Here is a 21,276-nt window from a genome sequence, read left to right as displayed (position 1 = left end):
CCTGAGAAAGTCGTCCTCTTATTGGCCGAATGCTAGAGTTGGGCGTTTCGGGATAGATAGGGATGCTGCATCGTTTCAACCGACACCCTTTTATTTCAGACTCTATTAAAAAAGCAGTAGAGTTTATGTTACCGTGTAGAGATTCTGATACTCTGAAGATATTGTTACGCCTCCTGTAGATTATCTTTTTGGAAAATACTCTCTTAACTGTGCAAGATTAGTTTCAGGGCGGAGTGCTGCGTGGGCGGTATCACTAGAATGGTATCCGCTCACAATATCAGTTTGTGAAACCCGTGAAAGTGTCGAAAAGTGGTCAGTTTTTGTGTTGATAAATTATTCCTTTTTGGCTAAACCAAGGGTCCTAGCTGTTTTAGTTTGTCTAGCTGAACTTCTATTAAGGTAAATTTTAAATAACTAAAAATTATTATCTACAACTATCATCTACTCGTACCTTCGTACCTTATTATAGGTACTCGCTTACTTATTTTGCACACTTTAGCTTTTCACAATTAGGTAACGACTGTTTTTGGTCCTACTGGTAGGTAAGGTTATCATATCTAAAACTAAGTGAAATTAGTTATGTTTTATTCCAGTATCTAACCATTACTTACCTATTTAACTACATGGATGGGCATAGAGTAAAATAATATTGCATTGCTGATTTTGAAGTTTTATTTTTTAGGCTTTGTCTATCCAATAATCTGCAGGAAGAAGTTTTAGGTAATTTGAATTTCTTTGTTTCATTACTTAGAATAAGTAGGTAGTTTCTAAGCAAACGTCTGTCCATCCAGAATCTTGATCATGAATCAAATCAACACCGGGCGAGCGCGGGTGCCGAAGTGCGCGCGGTGCCGCAACCACGGCCTGATTTCCAGCCTCCGCGGGCATAAGAAAGCCTGCGCCTACAGGCACTGCCAGTGCCCTAAATGCGGGCTAATCAAGGAACGACAGCGCATCATGGCTGCACAGGTATTTAGATTTTTTATCCACAACGAGGAAGATCTTGGCCTGCATCTCACCTGATGGAAAGTGATGATCGGGCCGAAGGTGGACTCAAGCTTCACCCGATATCCTCTACCACAGAGGAACTGGGTATCTTACCTACCTCCAACAGCCGGAACACAACAATATTCTTCTTATTGTCGTGTCGACAACAAACCTACAGAGCGTCAGTCCAAAACTCCGCCACAAGAATGGCGTTGTCAGTAGCCTTCACACAATATTGTTATGGCGATATACTTAGGTAAGCTGGTGGTAGCTAGCCAGGCGGTTTTAGAACCAAACCGAACAGAAAAATCTGCCCCCACTGGAATCGAACCCGGGACCTCTGAGTCTGCCTAGTATTTTGGTCTTATCACTAGATTAGAGGCAGACATAGTCCTTCCCACCTATTGCTCTTAGATCTATTGCTATTCATATAATTATAATATGTCAATACCTAATATTTTATGCCTGTCTACGATTTTACCTTTGTGTCATGTCAAGAATATTACATACAAATAGGAATTTTTATTTATTTCCATAGTTAACTTACATAACTCGAATTTACTATACCGTAACCAAAAGGCATTATCTGCTAGTTAACCTTTTTGACCTAAACAAAAAAAAATCTTACGCAGTAGGTACTTAGTAAAATATGATTTATCAATGTAAATTATTCATGTCTATAAAATTTAACGGTCGTGAAGTTGCTACTATTAATTTATTTAAATCTACTACATAGTAGTAGTACTTATTATTATTCTGTGATAGTAGTAATAAGGATAGTAGGTAAGTAGTAAATAAGTTTAAAATAATCAAAGAATAATTACTTAGGTCTATCTTATTTAACATGGAAATACTACATTCAGTTAAAATGCACAACGCTGCACTTTTCATTATTTAAAAGTCCTACGCGTTACCTAGTTGCCATCCAACGACACTAACAGAAAAGTTCCAATATGAACTTCCAATTCCAAAATAACTGCAATTTGGAGGCGTTAATGTGTTTTAATGTAGTGAAATCGAGCCGGGCTAATGCGGCGCGGTTTATTTGGACAAGTGGCTCGTGTTTACCGCCACGCCGGATGAACCATCGATCGTGTACACAGTAATGCATCCATGTCCCACTCTCATCTCGAATTCATCATTTTATCGGACGCATTTAGGTTAAAACAACGAGTTACGATTTAGATGTATAATTAAAATACTTTAGTAAAAATAATAATTAGTTAAAATTGAGAAACGTTCAGTTTCTTGAGTCTAAAATATCATCTCGGAGGGGAGATAAGCTGAAAAGCTTGTCAGGTATTTTTGAATTACCTCTAACTATAAAGTTTGGATGTAATTTTGATCGTTTTTGTAATAGGGCTGACTTATTTCTCTTTTAACCGCATAAAGGCAATAAAAGTGATGTTTTCATCAAGCTGGAACTGAGAAATCACCCGGAAACGTGAAATAATGATGTATTTGTACAACAAACCAAAACAGATCGTCCGGGCAGGAGCTAACTGATATAAATTCCGCAGCGGTTCAGTAGATTTGATTTTCGGGATCGAGTTTCGTTTGCTTTACCAATGAACCTGTCTCGTAGGGGCCGCCACAGCCGCGGGCGTTCCCCGTGGTGACCGCTCGCCACTACACAAACATGCACTGTTTGTCATTGATTTTCCGCCAAATTAATTTATCAGATTAGGATTTCTCTGTGATTGTGTGAACACGCGTTAGATTTCCATTTTTGTAGAGCGCTACGATGCTACGGATTCTACATGCTACGAAATAACTTTAGGTACAGGCCACACAGCTTCGAGTTTCGCCTGGGCGGCTAAAGCTACGTTGCACTCTTAATTATGCTTCTCATTAAGCGTTAAGGGCTGCTATCCAAATATGGCACGTTCTACTAAACAATCATTTAGGGTTAACTCCTGAAACACGTTCTGGAATTATACAGATTTTATCCAATCAATTTCTAATTTATGCTGGAAAAGTTACGAGGACTGGGGGCTAGGCTAGTGAGCTGAGACAAAGCTGGGCGGGGGGCTGTTGTCATATTTTAATAAAGAAACTTAGAAGATAACAATATGGTTCAGTACCTATTGTTAGAAACGTCGTCGCAGTTTGTAAATTTTTCAATAATTTTTGAAATAGGTAGCGCTGAAACGACAACAAGCGGCTGAAGACAAAATTGCTCTACATTTGGCTTCCGTGGAGACTGGGACTTCTTTGGAGAGCCTGCCCCCGGGGCGCATATACGGGATGCGGGTCACGGGGCCCTGCCCCAGCCCTGGGCCCGAGCCTGACTCCGCTGCTGATGATCATACGGTATGGAACGTACAAAGGCTTTTAATCCTACTAATATTATAAATGCGAAAGTTTGGATGTCTGGATGTATGGATGTTTGTTACTCTTCACGCCAAAAGTACTGAACGGATTTTTTGAAACTTTACAGTATTATTGTTTGTAACCCAGATTAACATATAGGCTATAATTTATGCCGATCTGTGACACTAAATTTCACGCGGGTGAAGCCGCGGGCAAAAGCTAGTTAGCTATAAAAAGAAAGACAGAAAAAGTAGAGACGGACCTAATCTGAAAGTAGTAATACATTAAAATCATTTTTGACTTGCGATCGCAGTTAAATTATAGTCAAATTATCATGCACTCTGTAAAAGGAAATAAATAATGAATATGTGACAAGATCGCTTTCTAAATAAGGCCGCCTATGCTGTTACGATTTGGTTTTTTCTTTTATGTGTCTGTTTTCGTTATACTGCTTTTTTGGCACATAATGAATAAGGCGGTTATCACACTGCGCCGCGGAGCGCGTGATTTTCTTATAAAAAATCACGCGCGCGGACGCGTTGCCAGTGTGAAGTGCCGCGCGTGTTTTCTATACAAACTGAGGTACTAGCATACAATGATAATCTGTCGCCCCGCCCGCGCTCCGCGGCGGAGCGCGGCGCAGTGTAATAACCGCCTATCAGGGTAAACACCAACGCCTTATCCAAACTCCTTATAGCAGGGGTATTCTTTACACTCAGATTTGCAAGGTTTACGTTTCTCACACAGCCCATCCACATCGACAGCGAAACGAGCGACTCTATGCCGGACTGCTGCACCACTTCGCCCGATTCTGCTGCCAGCTCTTCAGCTCCACGATCTCGGTACAACTTTTTTGTCGTTTTTCTAAGTAGGTATTTATGAAGTAGTAAAAGGTATGACTACACATATCACATGGGGAGAATGTAAGAAAATAACATGTAGTGTGCCTTTAGGTGTATGGTAGCTTTAAGTGTTTATTTTTTTTAATGCGAAAGTGTTGAAAATTTGATGAACGTAGCACGCTAAAGATCCTCTGTCTGTCTGTCTGTCTCTCTTTTACGCCTAAACCACTGAACCGATTTTGATGAAATTTGGCATAGAGATAGTTTGAGTCCCGGGAAAGGACAAATGATAGTTTTTATCTCGGTTTTTGTGACAGGGACGCGCGCGATAAAGTTTTACTGTGACAGACAAAATTCCACGCGGGCGAAGCCGAGGGCGGAAAGCTAGTTTAATAATAAATACTTTAACATGCGTATTATATTTTAAGTAATGTGACAGGGTAATGCGTAGGTATGGTAATACTAATAAATTACGATAGTCATCGTTAGATAGGCGATTGTTTTCTCACTAATTAAAATTACAAATGAGCATTGTTTACACTCCACTCTTCTCATGGATGTCGTAAGTAGCGACAAAAGGAGAACCACCTATGCGAACATCAGGCTTCTCCAACAAGTCAGGCTAACTCCTTCCTTTTAATCTGGCAAATTAGAAGATTACGATAGGAAATGAACTGGTTATGACGATGAAGATCGGTTGCACTAATGGAACTAATCCCACTCCTCTTTCTCACCACTGTAACTCCTGTATCGTCTGAACAATCTCATTGGAGGCGAAACTGTATACAGTCCTACCAGTGTAGGTTGACTAAGTAGTGCCGTGAAATAGGTTACAGTCTTGGCGGAAGTTCCACCATGGAACCCGCAATGAATTTAATCCTACTAATATTATAAATGCGAAAGTTTGTGTGGATGTCTGGATGTTTGTTACTCTTTCACGCAAAAACTACTGAACGGATTTTGATGAAACTTTACTGTATTATTGTTTACGACCCAGAATAACGATCTATGACAAACTAAATTTCACACGGGTGAAGCCGCGGGCAAAAGCTAGTCAGAAGAATAAAGAAGAGTTCGGAATATAACAACGACTTTTACACTAACAGCGAGGATGGAGTGGACATCGAGGGCGCGGTCAGCTCCGCCGGGCTGGAGATGCTTCGGAAGCTGTTCCCTGGCAAGAAGCGCTCTGTTCTTGAGCTGGTGCTGCGCCGATGCAACCACGACCTGCTGCGAGCCGTTGAACACTTCAACGCCACTCATGTATGTATGTTTATGGTAAGAAAAGTAGTATGAGTTATTGTGAATATGAGTAGGTATATCAAAAAGTTCATTCAAGTGATTAACCAAAATCTGATTTTAATTTATAAGATACTTTATTTAAAAAAACTTAGAGATGCGTTGAGAACTGCGTCTCCGGAAACTGTTATTTTCAATTGTTTCTTTTTAAATTTTGCCTAATTTCTTGATGAGATTTATTTTTTTGGAATCAGTCTTTTCAAGTGCGCTATTACACGTCCTAGCATCTCTAATTTTCCACTATTTTTCTTGTATTTTAGCCATGTTTTATTTACAGACTCAACAAGAAAAGGGGGCGGCCAGTTCCAGCGCTTCCAGCTTCGAAATGTCCGTATCAAGCACGGAGGAGGTTGAAAAGCGGTGGTCGGCTTTTCGTCCAGTTGGACCTCGCGCGCCTCTCCTCCCAGCACTAGTGATGGGCAGGGTCTGTGGCTCAGACTGGCTGGTGCCATTACCAGCGCTTCCCACTTTGTCTGCTCCATTACTTCTGCCCCTACAACACCCCCACCAGCCTCCACCCCCTTGCAACCCATGCGCTCCCGACTGCCGACAATGCAATGCTCACCACTAAGATAAACGCTTTAGTTTAGTTTATTGTATTTATATTAGGTTTTGTTGCCATTGCAGTATAGGAACTAAGATGTGATAATTTAATGCCAAACTGTTTTATCCTAAGTATGCTTTGTAATTATTATTGATATTATGAAAATAAACACCATCGTATTACCTATATTATTTCAATGCATTTTTTATTTTAGATAACANATAAGTATAGATGTATTTAAGGCTGAGTTGCACCACCTAACTTTAACGGTAACTATAACGATAATCGGTACTTTTTGTATGGAGTTTGACATATTTTTGACGTTTGTCAAAGTTAAAATAAGATGGTGCAACCCAGCCTAAGAGTACAACGTCCATGGAAGATGAAAGCTCAGACTTTATTATCTTTTTATTATCTTAGTAACTACCTAACTTACGCATCTTTAATTGATTATCTAGATAAAACTACTTACTTACTACCTATCTAATCTAGCTATCAGCAAGTCCAAAGTTCATACGAACGGACAGTATTTACATAGTGTAGCATTTAAACACCAAATCGCACATGACATTGAACCAAATCGTATCGTAATTGTTAGGATTATATTATCTTTGGAAGTGTATTAAATATTAAAAAGTTAACTGTTTCCGGTAGAACGTTCTTCCCTCTTCCGGCTATGTACGAACAAGATGTGTCTGTGTAAGAACCCGAATAATAAATGCTTATCTCGCTAACTATCGGTCTTTTCATTAAAGAAACACAAGTTCTGATAGTAATCTATATATATAAAAGAAAGTCGTGTTAGTTACTCCACTTATAACTCAAGAACGGCTGAACCGATTTAGCTGAAAATTGTCCGGGAGATAGTTTAGAGCCAGGAGAAGGACATAGGATACTTTTTATCCCGTTCGAAATAAAAAAAGTCTGTCCTTTTTATATGGCAGTAAAAATTTTTAATAAAATACCGAAACACATAAAATTGGAAAATAAATTAAGACCGTTTAGTAATAAACTTCAAGATTATTTGATCTCAAACTGCTTCTACTCACTTGATGAATTTTTTAGTTATCGCGACAATAATAATCTTTGAGATAGATCTGGATGACGTCTGTAATTTACAAATCACATATACCTCTGGGAGGTAGCAATGTAACATTTTTTTAACATCTGTCTTTAATATTTGTACATTGTGAAGTGAATAAAATGAATATGAATATGAATATGAATATTGCCATTAAGGCGGAACAAAGTTCGCCGGGTCAGCTAGTAAAAACTAAAAAGGAGAGCAGAGATTCAAATGTTTTTTTTATTAAGAAAATGTACGAGTAAAAGGAAGAAATTTAAGAATCTAAACAGGTGGCAGATGTAAAAACATAAGGGGATCATCCGCTTATTGCCGTAGGCTATTGTCGCAGACAGTCACAAATGTGTGACAATAATATAAACGAAGAAAAAAGACAACACAGCTTTAATACGAGTATGAGGGGTGGTTTGAACTTCCAATCAATGCAATGTATTTGGAGTCTTAGAATGATATACATTGCATTTCTATTGATAGTGAAGCTTCAAATGTGATCACTGAAAATATATTCAGGTTTTAAAAGTGTTAAACACTTAAGAAAAAAGAACATGCCGAAAAAGGACTACTACGACCAAGGAATGTGCCGAAACAAGAATATTTTCCATCAGGAATACCACGAAAAAGGAATCGATAATTGAGCAATTGAGCCAAGAAAGCATGGCAGTAAATTATGTCAAGAAAAAGAAATCTTTAAAATGGTCGACACTTGAATTCAAATGTATTTTACTTACTTGACGATTGTTTGTTACCTAAAGCACAGAATAAGTAATAGTATACTAAAGGTTAAATAATGCAATTAATTAGTCAGTGAGCGGTGCGTTGTGACGTCCAACCTCAGATCATTTCTATGATCTGAGCGTCCAACCGTGGAAAATTATTTGTGATACAAACAAAAAATATCGTTACTAAAAAATGTTTTTGTACTTTATTAGCTTTTTGATTATTGTGTACGCGTTGTTTGATGTTAATTATTTATTGCGCACATATTTCACTGTCATAAGTGGCTATTTGTTCGAAAGAAATTATTCACTTATCGATGTCACTGTTATTTATGGTGAGTATACGCACACCTGTTTGAAATCTATGTTTCATGAATTTCTAATGCTTTTATAACTAGCTACACTTTTGATGCCTAATTAAGTATGTACTGTTGTTATTTATTGTATCTTTAGAATCACTACAAGAATTAATAAGAACTGCAGAATTTTAAGATAGACAACAATAATTTTAGGTATGTGTACATTTCAAGACTGCGATATATGGTTCCGGCACATACGAGAAGCGCGGTTGCTTCGCGAAATAGACATAGCTCGATACCACTTCTACCAACGCACGGGCATTTACAGACGAAGCCGGCTGCTAAGCATTCGCTCGCTACAGGGCTGCACTTTGACCGTCTGTCACGAACCTATTGGACTCTTTGGACTATACAAGATCAATACAAAGGTCAGTTTAGAATGACATCATACATTTTCGTATATGATCGAAACAATACAAAGGTTAGTTATTTATCAGTACGACATCATAATTGTCTGTCCGACTCGCCGCATATCAGTGCCGATGAGATTAGATTTTGCCCATCTAATACCTGCTTTCCACCAAAGCGGAAAGAAGAGACAAGAGGATAATACGTGGTTAGAATAGCCAATCAGATTTCTATACCGAAGCTGAGCGGAGAGATGTGGAAATAACAAGCTTTTGGTTTTTCTAAAAACTTTTCCTCTCCTTTCCGCATTGATGGAAAGTCGGCCGAAACCTCCCAGATTTACACACTAACGTCCAAAGCTCTTAATTAGAATAGTTCTTTTTTTTCAGCTTGTGTATTGGGACGATTGTTCCTTGTTTTTTGAACATGAGATAATAACACTGAGTGACAATCGAACAAGATACTTTATAATATCTCGCCAGCACGCACTGGGTGCCCACGGGGAATCCATAGAAGCCTTGCTTGTAGGTCTGCCGGGATTGGGACCAAGACCTGAATGTCCTGAAAATATTAAGGAATGGCTGTTGAGTATGCAAATAACGAGCTCAAAAATAAGATCTTCGACATAACATTTGTTTGTGGCAGATTTGGTATTAATAAATTATTGTACATAACACCTTACATTTCTTTTATTTTTACTTTGAGGAAGTGTGATAAAGTGTTGAAAGATACCTACAAGGTGTAAAACAAATGCGAATAAAAAGTTGATTTGTTGGTGAATGATCCATCTTGTTTACCAAACAACTAAATTATGAGGAATATAATGGAAATGTAAGCATCTAAGTGGTTTGATTGGTTCAAAGAAATTTCAACCGTTTCTTCTATAAAAATCCCGTGCTGGTACTCAAGGGTGGGCAACTCTGAATTAAATAGAAAGATTTGAATTCTATGGTGACTAAAGAAACGATAAAATCCATCTTGATAAAGTCCCACACCATCGCTTGCGTTTTTTCAAGGTGATCCAATAGCGGAAGTCAAGGCTACAGTTTATTTATAAAATCAATGCTGTTGACGATGAGACGACAGTATTCAAATCTAACGCAGTAGTCCATATGAATATTACTGTGTAGTTTATAAAGTGCGGGTTGTGATTGTAAGCAAATGTGTACGCACTTGAACTTGACACTTCACGTGTTGTTGTGGTCTCGGTTTGTGCCTATCTTCAAGTTAGAAACCGGTTCAGTGACTCCTAAACACAGAGCACAGACCATATCTATACATATATGACGTAGCTTTTAACTGTCATCGCGCATCATTATCGCTAGTCTGCTGGCTTGTCTGTCACTAAACATTCCATCCGGTACTTGTTCGTACGTATTCACAAAATGTATTGTATATTTGCAACTGTGGTGGCTCTCCTCTATATTTTTTGGGATGTCAACTACTTCCTACGTATAGCTTTCACTATAGGAATTGGAAGGCTATTCCAGAAGAAGTGCGGTGTCCGTGACACAACCACAATTTACGGTAAGTTTTCATTCATGATTATAAGTTTAGAGAACGGTACTTATATTTTTATTGTAGGGTAAGTACGTTGGTTCTCGTCCAATTAGCGGAGTTGCCAGCTTTGTGATGCGAAATGAATATCTTGAAATACCCTTACCTATATGTATCATATGTCGTTGTAGTCCTTATATAGTCTACTTTACGTTAATATTACATAAGAATAAGTAAATATCACGGTTTTTTTTATAAAAAATATTTTATGCAAAAGAGGCGATTTCGCTAGTTTTCGTCCAAAAAAATTGGTTTTCGTCCTAGTGTAAGCTAGTTTTCGACCACTGTATAGAAAAAAGAGTGCAGTTGCATTATTGAGTTAAAACCAATTCTACAATACAGTAACTATGCATTTTGGTATATCATTTGAAAGGTAATTTTGTTAGCTTTCAAATGATATCAAAAAGATATAAATAAGTTTCTTACCTGAATTTAGGAAAATATTGCAATAGGTCGAAGGACAAATGGACGAAAACTAATCTACAGGAATAGCTAATTTTGGTTTTCGTCCACCCCAGTGCTTGCTCATGACGTCATGGACGAAAACACAACAACGTTTAAAGCTGTTTTTTGTTTTCGTCCACATCTTTTTAACGGTTTTTATGGGTTTATCACTGTTAAAAAGTGGACGTAAACTAAAATGTTTAATGTAATAGCAATAAAGATCATATTGGAAGAAAAAACATTGTATTTTGTAGGTCCATTGAAGTAAAATGATTATTAAAAATATTAACTAGGTGTCAGGGTTTCCGTCCACGTGGACGAAAACCAAAATCTTGCAAAATTGTTATGCTAGTATTAGTCCACTTAATTATCTAAGATTTCTATACAAAAACTTTAATAAACCCTTAAAATAGTGTTTATTATGCTAATAATTAGACATACGTGCCAAAAACATTACGTAAAGTAGCTAAAACAGTAATTAAACATACCATGAAAGTTCCCTACCGGCACGTTTTTTTTCTAACTTGACGACGTTTTCCATTCACCTGTGTGCAGCAGCAACTTCCGTAGATTTTTTTGGAGTTATTACTTGTCAAATTACATTTTCATGCAGGCAGAACTGTTACATAGATATTATAGATTGTAACAAGTCCAAACTTGCACGGAAAGTTAGGTTTGTATTCTAATTTTCCGTATTTGTTTGTGGCAAGTCGGTCAAATGGACGAAAACAGGAGCTGGACGGAAAACCGGCGCAATTACCCTATATTAACTATTTAGGAATCATAACATCAGATTACTTGCTGTGTGTGTACTTCATTAATAATATAAAATATTATGTGTGCTCAGTTATATTAAAATTACTTAATTCTAAAAAAACTATCGACACACGACCGTATATCAATCAGGTTTAAAAACTTTGTATTTTAAGTACTAGTTCGCAAAGCGGCTATTTTATTTTGCAATAAAAGTAAGTAGGGTAATGTATCTACTTATGTGTGTCTAATGTGCTTTCGATGATGTAAAATACTTATTTAATTACAATATTTCATATGCATTGATTGGATTGAAACGCATTCGTAGTAACTTTTAGTTTATTAAAATAAGTATTGTCTAATGTATAAACGAACAAGAGGTTCAAAATTAAAAGTCTAAATTGTAAATTACTCTTATCTTTAATAAAATTGATCTACATTGCATTTTCAGTAGTAATTTACTTTACTCATAATTTATTTAAAACGAACTTATACTTCGTTAAATTAGTTTTATATTCTGTCAATCTACGTTTAGTACAGCTTATGGGGCCTTATGGTTTACCTGTCACATTAATGACATCATTATGTTAAACCTGCTCCAAGTAACTATTTATGGCGAATAACGTCACTATCTGTATTTGTTAACCAATAAGCAATATTATTATTTATTTATTAATTCAGATTGTAAGTAAATATTTTTGACTCCACAAATGGAATTATTACTCAAATCAGGAAGCGACTAATTGAAATACTTAGGTATATGAATATTCCTCGTCTCGTTTACATACAATGCCTTTGTATTATTATATTTCGGTGCATGTACAGCCGACAGTACATCAAGCTATGCATTTTTGTAGCAAAATAGCATCTATTAAAACTTACGTAAGATGCCACAATGGGTAAGTTGATGTGCTCTCGGCCGTACTTTACATGTAACTTATTTTAATAATCATCGGTAGCTACCAACCGTCATAACAATGGTAGATGCAGTGTATAGTATCTAAATACCTACTTACTATTTTTAGATTTTTGCTTATGCCAATAAGTGCTCTTGTGACGGATTCTTAGAAAAATATCAATTATTATAAGAATTTTGTAATCAATCTTAACTTTATGCAGCTGTTTTAAAGCTGTATCGGGATTTAAACACAAGACTCTGGCTGCGGTAAAAACTTAAAAAGTATTTCATATTAACATTATATCCAATATTTCGATATCTCAGCAAATACGCGATGTATCTCGAAACTTCAAATTATACCTAAGTACATAAAATATTAAAATAAATGAATTAATTTGGCATTACCTACGTTGCCCTAGCCAGTTGCAAAATGCAACCGTTTGCGTCATGAGCACGACACTTACGCAACACCGTTATGCATTGCTTGCAGGTTTCTGCACCACGCAGGATGTCGACATCTTCCTGCGGCACATGAATAACGCGAGATACGTCCGCGAGCTGGACTTCGCAAGGTTCCACTTCTACGATCGCAGCGGCATATACAAGAACATCGTTGCCGTCGATGGTCACGCATTACAAGGAGCTTCCAGCATCAGATACAGGAGGACAATACCCATTTTTACTCCATACAAGATTGAGACGAAGGTAAATAACAAACAATATTCTGAATAATTCATGGTTCAATGAAGGACAAAGTAAAGATTTATTTTATTTACTTAGTAGCGATTTCGGTAATCTTTAGAATCCCTGCAGACAAAGTACCTACAGACTTTTTGTTAACCGGCAGTTTGGTCGCTGTTGGTTGAGTATGAAATGAAACACTATAAAATGAAAGTACTATTAAACCGATTTGGTACCTATCGGCAGATTCCTCAAGTACCTATCTACAAATTAGAAATTGACAAATTACCGATGAAGTCGGTTAGTAGAGGTCTGTCTGTAGAGGTCTTTCTCCACGGACCAATACCTACTTTTTCTTTAATTCAAAGTTGATTTCGAAGACTATAAAAAGACGTTGGAAGTAGGCGATATCGCAGCGGAAGTTAATTCTCTGAATTTTTTTCAGCTGGTTTACTGGGAAGATAAGACGTTATTCATCGAGCAGAAGTTCATCACGTTAAGCGATGGCTTCGTACGTGCTGTTGTGCTATCACGGCAAAACCTCATCAACGTGGACTTGAACACTCTCTTCAAGGGACTCCCTGGAGCCGACCAGAAGCCAGAGTGCCCTGAAGAAGTCAAACATTGGTTACAATCTATTGAGGTCTCGAGTGCCAAGTTAAGAAAGAAGAATTAATGTATTTTTTATAGAAAACTTTTTAAATGGAATTAAGGTGGCGGACTTAGGGTTGTCAGTATTAATCCTTCAAGGCCCGCGAATCTAGACACAAAAGATAATCAATTGTTATGACATTAATGAATGCCGTCTGGGACTCAAGCGGTTAATTATTAAAATAAATAAACAGCTCTTAAAACTTACCGCCACCAGATGGTAAAAAGGACAAAACAACATAAATATCGCATTACACCGCTACAGCACTCGCTGTCACGGGCGCGGGCCAAGTTACTGTGTAAACAACCTGTACATTATGAACACAAATATGGGGTTTACTACAAGACTGATGGCGTGATTAACCATATTATGAACTTTAAAACATAAGGACTTGAAAATGATACATATTATGTACTTAATTTGCTAATCTTAAAAGTACCTAGCTTACAATGTTGTACCTTTAGAAATATAATTGCTAATTGGTGCGGAACGGAAGTGTTATTTATTTGAATTACACTATTAATTAATTAAATTAAAATGCAAGTTATTTAAAAGGTTAATTAAATCACCGAAGTTAATTACCTACACAGAATAAAAAATCAACTTTAGTATTGTTGTTTGATTTGACCTTTTAGTTAGGTTCATTTCAGTTATTCACTGAAAAAATAACTGTATTAAAGATGTAACTAAATATACCAGTTGCTTATGGAATCCATACGACAGAAATGCTTGTGAAGTAAACTTTTTTTACTCTCCCTTATTAGCCGTTTGAGGCATGGACTAAACACCGCCACCCGACCACACACGACACCAAATTTTCGATGTCTTAGTGCGACTAACAAGGTTTTAGTTGAGTCAATTTTAATAATATCTTTTAATGAATAGATGCCTCAAAATTATTTAGGTAACGAAGCTAACTACATAGTAGGTTGCCGAAAACAAACGAAAACATTCACCTTTTCACTTTAGATTTTGTCATAGTTATGAATTACTTTATCGCCATTTAGGTAAATATCAATGTTCTATTTTTATGTATAGACATTTGGCTATGTTAAAACATGCTATTCTTGTAAGCTAATATTCGGTAATAGGAAATTAGGAAAATATTTTAAAATGACTGAAAGGAAGAAAGAAAATAGGTGCGTAGCCCATAGCGAATACACAAAATAATTATTCCTATTTATATAATTAATTAACTATAATTGTTCATATAAATTAAAATTAGCCTTAAATTATGTCTTTGCAAAGTATTAATCTCACCCGAGCGCACTATAAGTGAGGTGGCGCTAACCGCGTGTGTCTTGTCGCGCAACAATAACAAAATATCCATTAGCTTTAGTGTTTCCCGTGCTGGACAGAAAAAACATTTGGTACATTAAAATAGACTTCTTTAAGATATTACTTTACATATTTACATTTCATCACATTTACCTTTATTTCATTTAAAAATTGATGAGACTTTTACTCGTACAGATACCTCTAGCATGAACAACTTTCGTTTTCGAATCGTTTGCGTATTCGATAAAATTCGATACTCAATCTTCGAATTAAACGATAACGTGACAATTTTGATTCTCAGAATAAGTTTCGTGCAACCACATCTCATACTAAGTTCACTTTACGACACGTTTACAAGGGCGCTGTTGTAGTTTTCTTACTAAATCTTTTGATGGCGATTCGAGTACGCAAACGATTTGAACTCGAAAGTTTTTCGGGCTAGCCGTACTGAAAATATTTAGTTCAGTACCTCTAGTACGAAAAACTTTCGAGTTCGTTTCGTTGCGTATTCAAAGTGTCATCGAAAAATTTTGTATGAAAAATTAAACAGCGCCCCCTATATTATAGCCGCCCTAGGGGGCGCTGTTTAATTTTTCATAGGTCCTAATTTAACTGGTTTCAGGAGGCGATTCTAGTGTCTCGGATCACAATAAATTGATAGTCTCATTTTAAAATTACACTTTTTCATAGTTATTAGGGTTCCGTAGTCCTGACAAGGAACCCTTATAGTTTCGATATGTCTGTCTGTCTGTCTGTCTGTCTGTCCGAGGTTTTGCTTCGAAACTACTGGCACTAGAGAGCTGTAATTTTTGTGGAGGTATGTATATTGATCACGCCGACAAAACGGTAGAATAAAATTTAAAAAAATAATATTTTTTTAGGGTGTTGGATGTTTTTTTTAAATCTTCTACCCCATCGTGTGGGGTATCGTTGGATAGGTCTTTTAAAATGGCTTAGGGGTTTCTAAGACAATTATTTTTCGATTTAGGGATCCGTTTGTAAAATGTTAAAGTTTAAAGTGCCAATTTTCGTTCGAGTAGGGCGTCCCCCCCTCTAAAAACTAAACTGTTGGCTTGAAAAATCTGGGAAAATTCATGATAATAGTGCTTCTTGTGAACTTTCAAGGAAAACTATAGCGGTTAAGATAGATCAGTTAGTTTCAGAGTAATAGTCGTTTTACTCATGTATTATAAAATTTCATACCTTATAAAAATCCTTAGAAGAAAAGTGACTTTAGATGAAGTAATTTTGCTTGCTTCTGAAATATATTGTGGTAACGAAGGACAACTACGGAACCCTACACTGCGTGTGGTGCCAAAGGTGATGGTGAGCTTCAATATGAATATTTAAGTTGGCTTAACAAGCCTTTGTTTCCACGAGTTGTCGTAATATCTATTGTCAACAAATTGATGATAATATTTTTTTTATGAAATAACCTATAACCTATGAGTAAACACCGATGGTAAATAACTATCATTTCATTAAATGACTTTCAGAATGCGTAATGCTGTTGATATTTTACGTTCAAGCTTAGCCTCAGTTGGTAATGGACTTACTTCCATGAAGGCAGGTTTTAGACGTAACAAGTAACATACGAATTTCAAAATGAAGTTCCTAATATTTATAGATTAAATTGAAAAAGCTGTGAGAGACTTTCAGTTTGTATTTTAGTTTAAAATATTTTTTTATCTTTGGAACGATGTTACAGGACACCGTTTTATTTTTTCCGGTAGAAATATTGCTAACTTCAATTGTTAATCTATACCTAAATAGTTCCTATTGTTTGACTATAGTATCCGAAAAATCTCTTGATTTGTCTATCAGTAACAGCTTTACCTCGATGGTACCAGAAGATGGAGATTTATTGGTAAATCAGTTGTTGCAAGTCTCGGAAATGGGCTGCTCGGATTATATTGTAAAAATGCGAGACCCGGCAAGATTCATGGCTGCATTCGAAAGAGTCAATCATTTAGGAAATGTGAGACGTAGCGATCGTAAAGTAGTGTTTTTGCCTTACGAAGATAATAATATTACAAGAACAGATTTGCTCCAACTTCTTACGTTGAAAGAAACAAGTTTTTTGGCAAACATATTGCTTATTTTGCCTTCACTCGAGTCCGGATTGTGCAGTATCTACGATTTAGCTACACATAAATATACAGGGCCGGATGATCAAGTCGATCAACCTTATTATATGGATCGTTGGAATTCTTGTTCTTTGAAATTTGAAAAAGATGCTAATTTATTTCCACACGACATGACCAATTTGCATGGGAAGACCGTAAAAGTTGCATGTTTCACTTATAAGCCTTATGCTCTACTTGATCTAGATCCTCTTGAGGAACCTCTAGGTCGTGATGGCACTGAAGTCAGAATCGTCGATGAATTTTGCAGGTTAGTAACAACATTTATTGCATTAGACCAGCGGTTCCCAAACTTATTTTGTCTACTGCCCACTTTGAGAATAAATTCTTTTTAGCGCCCCCATTTGTACTCGGGAGGCGAGTGCTCAGTCGTTAAATGACGCCTCCCAAGCCTCTATACAACGTCCCGATTTATTTCTGGGTCTTTTACCGCCCCTTTAAGCCTGCAGCGCCCACAAGGGGGCGTTATCGCCCACTTTGAGAAAGACTGCATTAGACGGACATAATACGGATGTCTCATTGAAATGTACCTACTTAATGCTCTTTTAGATGGATTAACTGTACCATCGAAGTCGTACGTGATGATGAACATGAATGGGGTGAGCTGTATGACAATCAGACCGGGGTCGGTGTTCTGGGAAATGTAGTGAAAGACCGAGCTGATCTTGGAATAAGTAAGATGTATGACTTGGAATATAAATCGTAGACTTACCTACCAACACAACACTTATATTCTTTCTTTCTTTTTAGCTGCGTTATACTCCTGGTATGAAGAATATCTAGAACTAGATTTTTCAGGATCTGGAATAAGAACTGCGATTACTTGTGTAGCACCTTCACCAAGGTAAAAAATAGATTTTCGATTTAGTTGATTCATTTAAAAACAGCAATAACATTTCGTTTAGACTCGTACTACCTGCCAGTAGTTAACTATTGTAATTTTCAGATTGCTGGCCAGTTGGGAAATGCCTCTTCTACCATTCAGTTGGTACATGTGGATGGCTCTGGGTTTTACCTTTGTTTATGCCAGCTTTGCCCTTGCTATCGCAAAGGGATGCTCAACTGATAAAGTATTTTTGGCTACATTTGGGATGATGGTAACACAAGTTAGTTATAATGTGATGACACATCTAAACTTATAATAAATCTGTAGAGAAGTCAATTCTGTACATGAAATATATTTTCAAAATAACTATCAGGGGGTGATTAGTGATCGATACTGATGCCAAAAATGCAATCAGTAAAATTTTTGTCTGTCTGTCTGTCTGTATGTTCCTTATAGAAACAAATACTACTCAATGGATTTTAACGAAACTTGGTATACTTAGGAGCAGAATAGTGAATGGAAATTTTGGGAAAACGGGAGAAGTTATTCAATTTTTTAAGCTTCCGTCGCGTGTGCAGCCTTAATGGTTAAAGTTACATAGAAATCATGTATGACGGAAATATATCTATATCTGACAAAGGTGACTGACTGACTGACATAGTGATCTATCAACCCACAGCCCAAACCACTGGACGGATCGGGTAGGTATTTGGCATGCAGGTAGATGTTATGACGTGGGTGTAGAGGTGGGCGCCGATATACAATTGGCCGGCGGCGGCGCGCCGACTTTTTGACATCGGCGGCGGCGGCGTCGGCGGCGTGACCTTGTTTGACCTTTATTCATTTGGTTTTTTTTTAAATCTGCTTTTTTAGGATCAGTCGTCAAAACTAATCAGGTGATTTGCAGTTGGTTGGGGTTTGACACGGTAGAGCCACTGGAGCAGTGGTTTACCCTAGTAAATTAGCTCTCTTGATCATAGATACTTTGATATTTGGATAGCGGGTTTGGCTGAGATCAGGTTCTTGTGTATTTCCTAAAGGCGAGCGTACCAATGTGCCGATAAAAGTACATGTAGTAAATGTTTAGAATACCGAACCAAGTACAGTGTCCTGGAGTACTCCAGCTCTGCAGCTAAAAAGAGAAGATTTGGTCACGGAGTGTGTGAGTGATTTAAAACTGTTTGTCACTGAGATAAGAGACTCCATCAGCAGGTAGTAGAAATATGCTGGGAAGGTACTTTTTAATTTCATAGAGTAGTCCTTTAATACTAAACCTAGCTGAAGTCACAGGATTCGTTCTTTTCCAAACATTGTACTGATTATGGTCGGGTATACTTTATTACATGGGTCATACTTAGGCAAGGGAATAAACGAGCAAGAATGATCCTTTTCCATAATTTTTAAATGTCAGATTAATTGAGCGATAGAAGGAGAATTCGTTACGCGACTTGCCAGCCTTATGGATCATTTCCATAGTTAAGAGACTTGCGAGGTTCTCACTCAGTGTGTCATTGTCAAGACCATGGTCTTCATGGTGATCAGATCAAATGCAGGTGCTTTACGAGGGTCCATTTTGGCTATTTCTTTAGCTTAGCCATCTCTCTTAGCGTTCGTTCGTTCGTTTCAACCGAAAGACGTCCACTGCTGGACAAAGGCCTCCCCCAAGGATTTCGAAAAAGACTGGTCCTGCGCCGCTCGCATCCAGGGACCTCCCGCGACCTTCACCAAATCGACGGTTCACCTAGTGGGAGGCCTGCCCACGCTACGTACGTCATCCGGCTCGTGGTTGCCACTCAAGAACTTTCCTGCCCATCGGTCATCGGCTCTACCGTAGCGTAGGGCGGGCGTGCCCCGACCACTGCCACTTGATTTTAGCGATTCTGCGTGCTATGTCAGTCACTTTGGTCCTCCTGCGTTTTTCGTCTTATCTTAGCGTAGTAGGAATCAATCTTCTACTTTGAACTTGAGAAGGGTAAGCGGAAACATGGCAGCCAACTCCTCAGATAGTCAGGTACAAAGATGTCCAGTAGCAGCATATGAAAAGATGCAAAATGGGCCCTCTCAAATCACAATGGGAAGGTTTGGCAGCACAGCACCTAGAATGGCGGGAGATTGTGAAGAGGCGAGTCCGCGAGTTCAAGAGCAACGCACAACTGAACTCGACGCGAAACGCGATGATGTAAATCCCGTCCATCTACCGCCATTCGCTATAATTATATTGGCGATGTGCTCAGATACTCTCGGTGTGCGAGGAGTTTGCCGCGAGGATCGGCTGTAAGCCAACTTCGGGCGCACGAGTGCCACCAAGACATCTAAGGCGAAGTGGTCACCATGACCGAAATCGGTCGGATGAATCATATTAATCATCAGTAGGAATCAAAGGCAGGCATAGCTGCAAGTCTCGGATCAAGTCCAATACTTGATCTTATTTTTTGGATTGAATTGAGGATATTTGGATTATCCGTTAAATAAACCGGCTCGTCATGGTAGCAAATAGATCTGAGATTTTTCTTGTCAGTTCGCACATATTATTACCGGACCTAATAGGCGGAGAACACTTTGAGGGAGATAGGTACTTTGTTGCCTTCCAAATGAGAACGAATTTGCATTCCAAGACATATTTGTCATTATCTGTGTGAGTGATTCGCTTAAAGCATAATCCAATCGATAATATAATAAACATAAAACATAATAAACTTAATCGATGTGGTGACTAAACATGTAAGCGCTTTGGGTTTTCTGTAAGCTTATTATGTTGCTCATTAAATAAATAAATAGTGTGGTTGTCTGCCAGGCAAAGGCGGTGATTTTTTACTTGACAGCAAGAGGGACCGGCGCCAGTCGCGGTCAATTATTTACTAGACCAAGCAGCAACTTGAATAATAAATACTGGATTAACTGTTAATAGTTCGCCTTGTGTACCAATATCTATGGCATTAAATTATAAATATTATAGTTAGTTCTTCTGCGTTCGAAACACAAATCTAGAAAGTACAGTATAGGAGAGGAATAAATTGCAAATAGTTAGTATAGTATCAGTATCGGCGCGCCGACAGCTGGTCGTCGGCGGCGGCGGCGTGAAAAAATTCGCGGCGGCGGCGGCGCGCCGGCGTGGCGCCCACCTCTACGTGGGTGAATATCCCAAACACGTTTTTTACGCGGCGGAGCTGAGAATCGATGGGAGAAATGTAACTAGAGCGATGATTTTTTTTCTGTACATAGTTTATACAGCGTTTTACACGATAGCAAAGTCTTCAGGACAATAGGTAGTTATTTTATGTACTAAAAAAAATTTCAAAGACCCAAAATCTAATAGCGGTGGCGCGTCCTAACTCTATTTCTACTCATAAATTGTGTTATTCCTTCTTTCTCGGGGATTCTAGTAATTTAAAATTTACTAGACCAAGCAGTAACTTGAATAATAAATACTGGATTAACTGTTAATAGTTCGCCTTGTGTACCAATATCTATGGCATTAAATTATAAATATTATAGTTAGTTCTTCTGCGTTCGAAACACAAATCTAGAAAGTACAGTATAGGAGAGGAATA

The 21,276-nt window shown here is 37.7% G+C and overlaps 4 protein-coding genes across 5 annotated transcripts; all 4 read left to right on the top strand.

The window, feature by feature from the left end:
• dmrt93B (doublesex-Mab related 93B) lies at positions 1-6,147 on the top strand. Of its 2 annotated transcripts, none has more exons than XM_028302714.1 (6): positions 1-399; positions 792-969; positions 3,127-3,300; positions 4,048-4,142; positions 5,249-5,405; positions 5,719-6,147. In XM_028302714.1, exons 2-6 carry the CDS (start codon positions 802-804, stop codon positions 6,010-6,012), a joined length of 888 nt encoding a protein of 295 aa, XP_028158515.1. In that variant the 5' UTR covers positions 1-399; positions 792-801; the 3' UTR covers positions 6,013-6,147. The 2 variants fall into 2 exon arrangements, with proteins under 2 accessions (XP_028158515.1, XP_028158510.1); XM_028302709.1 differs by having other exon boundaries at positions 5,249-5,420.
• Positions 6,148-7,925: 1,778 nt separating this feature from the next.
• LOC114351421 (protein THEM6-like) lies at positions 7,926-9,130 on the top strand. The gene is made up of 3 exons (XM_028302638.1): positions 7,926-8,120; positions 8,298-8,512; positions 8,882-9,130. Exons 1-3 carry the CDS (start codon positions 7,979-7,981, stop codon positions 9,119-9,121), a joined length of 597 nt encoding a protein of 198 aa, XP_028158439.1. The 5' UTR covers positions 7,926-7,978; the 3' UTR covers positions 9,122-9,130.
• Positions 9,131-9,723: 593 nt separating this feature from the next.
• On the top strand, positions 9,724-14,001 carry LOC114351479 (protein THEM6-like). Its single transcript, XM_028302722.1, has 3 exons — positions 9,724-10,019; positions 12,635-12,849; positions 13,271-14,001. The coding sequence occupies exons 1-3, from the start codon at positions 9,878-9,880 to the stop codon at positions 13,499-13,501; spliced, it is 588 nt and encodes a 195-aa protein (XP_028158523.1). The 5' UTR covers positions 9,724-9,877; the 3' UTR covers positions 13,502-14,001.
• Positions 14,002-16,284: 2,283 nt separating this feature from the next.
• Positions 16,285-18,309, top strand: LOC114351549 (uncharacterized). The gene is made up of 6 exons (XM_028302816.1): positions 16,285-16,321; positions 16,990-17,149; positions 17,449-17,573; positions 17,650-17,743; positions 17,846-18,005; positions 18,304-18,309. The coding sequence occupies exons 2-6, from the start codon at positions 17,013-17,015 to the stop codon at positions 18,307-18,309; spliced, it is 522 nt and encodes a 173-aa protein (XP_028158617.1). The 5' UTR covers positions 16,285-16,321; positions 16,990-17,012.
• The last annotated feature ends 2,967 nt before the right edge of the window (positions 18,310-21,276 follow it).

This window comes from Ostrinia furnacalis, unplaced genomic scaffold (genome assembly GCF_004193835.3).
Source record: "Ostrinia furnacalis isolate ACB-3 unplaced genomic scaffold, ASM419383v2 OfSCF0088, whole genome shotgun sequence".
Taxonomy (NCBI): domain Eukaryota; kingdom Metazoa; phylum Arthropoda; class Insecta; order Lepidoptera; family Crambidae; genus Ostrinia; species Ostrinia furnacalis.
The sequence above is the reverse complement of the archived record's forward strand: the minus strand, read 5'-3'. Positions and strand labels throughout refer to the sequence as shown.

Excerpts from the sequence above, each read along its gene's own strand:
- dmrt93B (XM_028302709.1), top strand. The coding sequence starts at position 802 with ATGAATCAAATCAACACCGGGCGAGCGCGGGTGCCGAAGTGCGCGCGG. Across the intron at positions 3,301-4,047 it reads CCGCTGCTGATGATCATACG|CCCATCCACATCGACAGCGA; the intron begins GTATGGAACGTA and ends TTTCTCACACAG. Across the intron at positions 5,421-5,718 it reads CTCATGTATGTATGTTTATG|ACTCAACAAGAAAAGGGGGC; the intron begins GTAAGAAAAGTA and ends TTTTATTTACAG.
- LOC114351421 (XM_028302638.1), top strand. The coding sequence starts at position 7,979 with ATGTTTTTGTACTTTATTAGCTTTTTGATTATTGTGTACGCGTTGTTT. Across the intron at positions 8,121-8,297 it reads CGATGTCACTGTTATTTATG|GTATGTGTACATTTCAAGAC; the intron begins GTGAGTATACGC and ends CAATAATTTTAG. Across the intron at positions 8,513-8,881 it reads TATACAAGATCAATACAAAG|CTTGTGTATTGGGACGATTG; the intron begins GTCAGTTTAGAA and ends CTTTTTTTTCAG.
- LOC114351479 (XM_028302722.1), top strand. The coding sequence starts at position 9,878 with ATGTATTGTATATTTGCAACTGTGGTGGCTCTCCTCTATATTTTTTGG. Across the intron at positions 10,020-12,634 it reads TGACACAACCACAATTTACG|GTTTCTGCACCACGCAGGAT; the intron begins GTAAGTTTTCAT and ends CATTGCTTGCAG. Across the intron at positions 12,850-13,270 it reads CATACAAGATTGAGACGAAG|CTGGTTTACTGGGAAGATAA; the intron begins GTAAATAACAAA and ends AATTTTTTTCAG.
- LOC114351549 (XM_028302816.1), top strand. The coding sequence starts at position 17,013 with ATGACCAATTTGCATGGGAAGACCGTAAAAGTTGCATGTTTCACTTAT. Across the intron at positions 17,150-17,448 it reads ATCGTCGATGAATTTTGCAG|ATGGATTAACTGTACCATCG; the intron begins GTTAGTAACAAC and ends ATGCTCTTTTAG. Across the intron at positions 17,574-17,649 it reads CCGAGCTGATCTTGGAATAA|CTGCGTTATACTCCTGGTAT; the intron begins GTAAGATGTATG and ends CTTTCTTTTTAG.